This window comes from Xiphophorus hellerii, chromosome 4, assembly GCF_003331165.1.
Source record: "Xiphophorus hellerii strain 12219 chromosome 4, Xiphophorus_hellerii-4.1, whole genome shotgun sequence".
Lineage (NCBI taxonomy): Eukaryota > Metazoa > Chordata > Actinopteri > Cyprinodontiformes > Poeciliidae > Xiphophorus > Xiphophorus hellerii.
In genome coordinates, this window is record NC_045675.1 from 27103065 (window position 1) to 27110251 (window position 7187).

Below are 7187 nucleotides of genomic sequence, written 5' to 3' on the forward strand. Positions count from 1 at the left end.
AAATCTGTGAACAGGACAACTATTTGTTGTGGACACTCCGATTGCAAGTTTGGTCTGTGAAGAAGACTGCCCAGGAGAAAACCAATGCTGTAGGAAAGCCATAAAACGCCACATGTCCAGTTTCGTAAAACATATGCAGACAGACAAGACCTAGACACACCACTGCCACACAGCGCAACATGATGGTGGCAGCATCATAATTTTCTTCAGCAAAAAAAGGGCAAGTTGATCATAGTTGATGGTAAAATGCATGGGCAATGCTGGAGGAAAACCAAGTGAGTCCAAAGGACTCAGGACAGAGACTTGCAAAACAACAAAACAAGACACTTTCTGGCTAGTCTGATTGATGGGCTTTGTTCCAAAGAGAAACGCAGCTTCCAGTCTGTAGTTATGCAAAACTACTAAAGACTTTAATAAAATTCCATGGCGATTCACTACCGTCTGTGTATCATATGAAATCTAGATAAACACATTAAAATATGTGATTGTAATCTGAAAATACAGCTTAAAGGGTGTGAATACTTTCTCCAAAAACACACATTTCCTGAAGGTGTTATTTCCAATGGCTTAAAACCTGACAAAGACACATCTTTAACAGCTGATGAGTAGGATCCATGTTGACCAGAATGGTAAGACTTTATTAAGACTCTTTAATCCACTTGACTTTTAAAGGGATAGACTAAAGAGAAACTTCAATCCGCTTTATCCCTTTGGGGAAATAAATGAGACCAGAACATTGAATGAAGCCAGATTGTGTTGCAGTGTCACAATTAAAAATAAAGACAAAAAAAGTGTCATGTTGTTACTTGGAAAAACTTCTTTTAGATTAATTTTTTGGCACAAAAGCCATGTGCATCTATAAACGCTGCAGCGTGAAGCAAATTTAGTGACACCTTTGTTTGCTTCTGCACAGCTTGTGCTTTGGAGTGTTTGCTTTAACCCCTTTTAGCACCCTAGAGTCCCCAAGGACCTTGTGGGTGATAATCAGACATTACTGCTCCTTCGCTAAGTTATCTCTTTCACGTAGTGGCTCATCATTTATTTATGTGACAGTTGTTATCTGTTATTGCCTTCCTTTCATGTGGCCAAGAATGAGATGTTTTATGGAACAGTAGGCGTCCGGCGTATCTGACGGCTCAACACTGATCCCGTTTCTTCTTCTTCCTTTGAAACCGGTGGCGGTCTCCTAGGTCAGTTAATTGCACGATATTGATATGGGTATTATGGCTGCCGCTGTAGCTAAAGTGATTTTGTCGCCGTTTCAATATGTGGGATTGTGCTCTTCCAATAAAAAATGACATTTGAGCCACTTTGTGCAGCCCTCTCTAACGGGGTCTGGAATAAGAATGGCGATATGCGTTGGTGCTGGCAGAGGCACAGGCTGTGTTTTTGTTTATAAATAGCTCCAGCCAGCATTATTCCACTTGCAGTTGTCCCATAATCATCAATCACTCCCGCACGTGGGCCGGCTTCTCTTGCTCGCCAGAGAGAAGGTACACACTGCGAGCGGTGCCCTTGCACCTCCCGACTGCTCAAGCAGAGCGCGGTGAGTGGGACAGTGGGTGGAGAAGGCATGGGGAGGGCTGGTGCTCATGTAGTGATGGAGGGAGTTATGACAGCTTTCAGACCCCCTGCGTCCTTTCCTTCAGGTCATTACGTGCTCCAACATCCTCCATTTGACTTCTTCAACACACACACACACACACACAACATGCGCACCAACAGAATTTCCTCCTCTGTCTAATCGTGTGATGTGCAAGGAAGATGTGGGTTAGGTGTAACTGTTTGCTAGTGCTTCATTTGTCTTTGTCTGTCTATCTCTTTTCATCTATGTCCGGGGAAGCAGGGCTCACTGCTTTGAGGACCCTGCAAGGGGGGAGATCCTGATGAGATTTTGTAGTCCCCCATGTATGAGGGCTCTGACTATCAGCACTCTGACACACGTCCTCAGTCCAACTGCAGTAGTTCCTCATGCAAGATTCCCATAAAAGCATGTCTTTGATCATCTTTTCCCAGACATTTTGCTTGCGAACACATCACACACACATTCTGTCTTTCCATCTTCACAAAGACTTTGCAATAACTTCCACTCGTTGTTTATTCCCTTCTATTGCCTTACCCTAAACCCTAGGATTAGGGTAATGCCTAAACCTAATCCTAACCTACACACACCACATATACATCCTGCTTTTCCATCTTTACTAGGACTTTGCAATAACTTCAATTCACTGTTTATTCACTTCTATAGCCTTACCATTAACCTAAGCATAATCTTTACCAGAAGATGGCTACCCCTAATCCTAGCCCATACTCAGTTCACACCTTAGATTTAAGCCAAACCCCTAGCCCAAAAACAGCAATTCATCTTTTGGAAGCTAGACCTTGGCCACCAAAAGGAGCAGTGGGTCTTGACAATGTAGTATTTCCTGAAAAAATGGGCTGTACAAGGTGAGAAATGCTAAATCACACACATAAACACGCACACGCCAGCGTTACCATGGCAAAAATACAGTAAGGATCCAGATGATCCTTAACAAAATGGTTATATAACTATTGCGGCGCCAAGTCCTGTAGCTTCTCTAAGCCTGCGTCTTTATTCCTTTTCAGCCTTGGCTTTATTGCTTTCCAGCTGCACCTTTGTACAAGACGCCACTGAACACACGAGACGTTTGTAAGTAGCAGATAAGCAACTGTTTGCTGACTGTGAAAGCATGTCAGCTTTGTGGTAAACCAAAAAAAAGTGAGATCTCATCCCTTTTCGCATCTTAATAAAAATCTCTACGCTGCAAAGGAATTTTATACCTAATTAGACCCAACCCACCTAGAACCCAATATATATATATATATATATATATATATATATATATATATATATATATATATATAAATTTTTCCCCTGTTCCCGTACCGGTGTCTTTTCTTTCCCTGTTCCCCTCTAAATCCCTTCCAAAACGCTTTGACACTTGTAAGCTGATTTCTCGAGCCTCACCTCCCGGAGTTCCTTGGCCACATCCTTGAGCTCCTTGAGAATGCCTTCCAGCTGGTCGATCACCATCTTCATGTGGCTGCGGATGCGTTCTCTCGGGCTGGGGGTCTCAGAGGTGTCCCGGGCCGGAGCTCTGCTGAGGGACATCCTTTACAAAGCAACGTGGGGCCAGTGGCCAACAGGCTGAGGGCGTGGGGGAGCCGAGTCGGGGTCCATGTCTTTGGCTACGAGGAGCCTCAGTGCTACTGATCCGAACAGGGGCCCCGGCCACGCAGGGAGACCTCAACATCTTAAAAGCACCTGGGCAGCCGAAACGCCTTGCCTCGCCTGCACACTTGGCACAGGGTCACGCTCTGAAATCCATGCCTTCTGGCAAACACTTCCCCAGATGAAGAGAAAGTCAGCATGGGAAAAGTTGAAAGGAGTAAATCCATTGAAAAAGGAGAGAGAGGGGGGAAAAACACATGGGCTGAAGCTGGTGAGGAACTCTTACATAACCATGTTGAGCCAACTCAACTCATCTGTCAAGTGTGTATATTTGAAATTGTTCCCAGGTAGGTGCTATTTTTGAAAACACCCATCTATAAGGGGAGACGACTTTTCCTTCCCTGCACAATCCTGTTCATCTGGTGACATCACCGCAGACCAACATAGAAAAGTAAAAACAGCGGAGAGGTTCACGTCAATCCTTTTCAACGGTAAGTTTCATACACGGTAGCCTCGGTAAGAAAAGAAAATCCCAGCAGTGGCTCAGTTTTCACAATGATCTTTTGTTTCTATTCTCCCAGCTAGCCAGAGGGGACAAGATTTGGCTTCTAAATATAGTCCCCCAGTGAGGGCTGCTGTCTATAAAATAAATGATGGATTCTTTTTGGAAAAAGGGGAATATTCCTCTTACCCCCAGGAAAAAAAATAAATGCGATTCTCCTTAGAAATCAAAATGAACTTTGTCTCACATCCAATATCTTCACAGATGGTGGTCTAACCTCTTTTTTTTTGTCCATGAAAGATCTGAGGTGAAGGACTGTTTATTTTTTTTTTCAAAGCAGCATCCAATCTCCCCCCCTTCCTAAATGCGGAGCTCATTCCAGGTGATGTGGGATCAGAATGAATTGATTTCTAAGCCGGCAGAACGTGACTTGTGATGACAATTTGTGGAGGGATTACAAACGATCATGGTCCCAGTGAGACATGTGAACGGGGGGGCCGGAAAGCAAATGAGTACCATCCCCTGGAATCCGGGTGGCACATCGTCTTATGCAACATCGCTCTCCAACTCCTCTTCCAAAACGCTGACCCACGGCGGTCCACAGGGGTGTGCCCAAAAACCAAGGGAGCAGAAAGAGAGAAAGAAAAAAAAAGGATTCTTGTCTCCTTCAGTTGTTGCTAAGGGAACCCAGTCTGCCTGCTTGTGCTGTGATTGGATAATTATTTGACTTCTTATCCATGTACTTAGTTTTCTCCACGGAGTCTCTTCAGAGGGGAAGGGATCTCTGTGCCATCCGGCAGCACAGAATAAATCCCATGAAAGCTTCCCGACGGAGCCCCAGCGAACGAACGGGGGAGAGAGACTCTCGCCAAACGCAGGGCGCTGCCACGGCCATGGGGTGCGCTGGCCAACTGCACATGGCACCTGGACGGACGGACAGACAGACAGAGAGCAAATCCGTCACTCACTCTGACACGTCTCACCTGCCTTCCGTCATGTCCCAATGGCACGTAAAACGGTGAGAGACCTGAGGACGGACACAGCGGCTAGAAGGATGTCTTGCAGCTTTCAAAAATACACCTCTCGCATCACCCCCACACACACCCAGGACACACCCCTACTCACCTTCCCTGTACATCACTATGCTGTTGCTATGCCTAGAGCCCACTGTCCAGGCACAGCACGGTTATTTAAACTGCGCACAAAGCAGTCGGTTCTTCTGAGGTCCTTCTGTCGCACACAGTCACACTTCTCACCGTCTTGCTGTTCTCTCTTCCTCTCACTGTCTCTCACACAAAACCCACACATTCTCTCTGGTACTCACACACACAATCTCTGACTCTCTTGCTCTCTCTCTCTCTCTCTCACACACACACACACACCCCGAGTTCCTACCCCCCCCCACACCCTTCCTCCCACTACTTACTGTCTTGACAGAGAGAGAAGCTTCTATCAGCAGGGTTATTTCACTCTGAGGTTGTGGCTCATCAGAAGAGGAGTACAACTGGAGGATGGAGCTGTGGAGGAGGAGGAAGAAGAGGAGGAGGCAGGGGGCATGAGATGGGAACGATGAATGGCCCTGATAGCACTCTGGAAAAAAGGAGAGAGAGAGAGAGAAGAGGCAAAAGATGACTAAGAGCCGGGGAGGCGAGGAGAACTCCTACTTCGGATTGTGATGCGGCCGCTGCCGTCACTCAGACAATCGCGCTGCCGTAAAAGCGCTGCCACCCGTCATCCCATCTGGAGGCTGCACGTTGAGGGGGGGGAAAAAAAATAAAGCAGCGTGTTATTCTTGTGACATCCTCTCCCTCTCAGTGTTTTTGGCCTGCTACTGTGTGTCTGTCTCTCTTCTCTCTCTCTCTCTCTCCAGCTCCCTCCGTCTCTGTCACTCTTTCTCCGTCCCTGTCTCTCTTGCCCCTGCACTCTCACTGTGTCCTCGCTGACTGCCGGATGAAGAGGAGCTGATGCCAGAGTTTATCGTGGAGCTCAGGCTCCTGCCAGCACCACTCGGCTCCTCGGCTCAGCTCTGTGGAGGAGGGGCCTGCTGCTTTAAAGGCGCAGCGTATCATCCAGCGCCTCCTCTTGCCTCCTCTCCTCTCCGCCACTGTCGACACTTCCTCGCTTATCTCCTCCCGCTCTGCCCATCCAGCTTTTGTCACTGTTTTGTGTTGAGGGTGTTATCTCTCTTAAATCAACTTGAAGTCTTCTTCCGCCGCCTGCCAAGCAGCCCCCCCAGGGACCAAGTGTCCAAAGAACCCTGGATGTTACATCATTAATAAACAAAGCAGGTTGGTGTTTGATGACCTCATCTAACTGACAGAAGTAGGTAGGGAGGGAGGAGCGGCATGACTTTTTCTCTCCCTTACCTTCTTCATTAGGCCCTTAGTCAACAACAACAAAAATACAATCTTGTGCAAGCTCAAAACCAAATTCAAAATTGTGAAGTTCAAGAGGATGCTGGAACCATAGCTTGCTGTAAACAGCCAGAGGGCCTCATGTATTCCTTTGCATAACTGTGAGGAGGGATGAGAATCAGACATAGGTTTAGGTGGGTCTTTCATGCGGTTCTGTTTGTTCTGGTGTTCTTTGGTGGTTTCTGCCATTCGGATCAGAGGCATTTCGCTGACGCAGGGAGGCTAATTGGAGGAATACTCTGTGCTAGAGAATAAACTCTTTTGTGTCTTTTCTTTGATCAATAAATGATCACGTTTTACTTAAAAAAAAAAAGTTCGCATTTTGCATAAGTCTTTCACACGTGTGTCACAACGCAGTGTCATCTTAGGGCTCCATCAACGTTTTCGCCTCAGGTTTTAAAATGCATTATGGCTCTCGGTGGAGTTAGGGAAACGTACCGTTTGCATTTCTACATGGTCCGTGCTTCGTTTTGTACAAGATGCTTCTCACAAGCCGCTCGTGTCAAGAGACATTTGTCCTTCTGCATGTTTTCTTCGATGGTCCCTTTTCACATTCCCTTCTCCCTTCATACATGGGAAGCTCAACATTTCAAACGTTGCAACAAGTAGAGGAGCGGTGTCAAACTCCAATCCTCGTGAACCGGGTGTCCCGCAACTTTTAGATGCGTCCCTTGTCCTACACGCCTGAATGAAATGGCTAAACTGTCTCAGTAGAATACAGTCGAGCTCTACAGAGCCCTACTAACGAGCCAATTGAAAACATGAAACTTCTAAAGGTTGCAGGACCCCTGGCCCTTGAGGACTGGAGTTTGAGACAACTGATGTAGAGGTTTGTTTGTGCCACAAACAGTCATTTTAGTTGTTTGTGTCACAAACTTTTAGTTGTGTCACAAACACATTTGACCTACTATTGCAAACTTCGATGTATTTTATTTGATATAATGTGAACAAATCTGAGTAACAATCTGTCTAAAGAAACCAGAGAGTAGATCAATTTTAACTCTTAAGATAAAATTATATATATATATTGAGGTACAATAAGTATGTGGATGCTGTGAAGTGTTGTATCTTTACAATG

At 46.0% G+C, this 7187-nt stretch overlaps 1 protein-coding gene across 2 annotated transcripts in view; it reads right to left on the reverse strand.

Moving 5' to 3' along the window:
• insyn1 (inhibitory synaptic factor 1) overlaps positions 1-5722 on the reverse strand; it is a 66106-nt gene extending 60384 nt beyond the window's left edge. Inside the window, exons 1-2 of one of the 2 annotated variants that reach the window (XM_032560739.1) lie at positions 5122-5722; positions 2990-4619 (exon numbers count right to left, since the gene is read on the reverse strand). In XM_032560739.1, the coding sequence (XP_032416630.1) occupies positions 2990-3133 (144 nt within the window). In that variant the 5' untranslated portion in view covers positions 3134-4619; positions 5122-5722. Of the gene's footprint in view, positions 1-2989; positions 4620-4820; positions 5011-5121 lie in introns of those variants that run through there. The other variant, XM_032560740.1, reaches the window with a different exon arrangement.
• Between the last annotated feature and the right edge of the window lie 1465 nt (positions 5723-7187).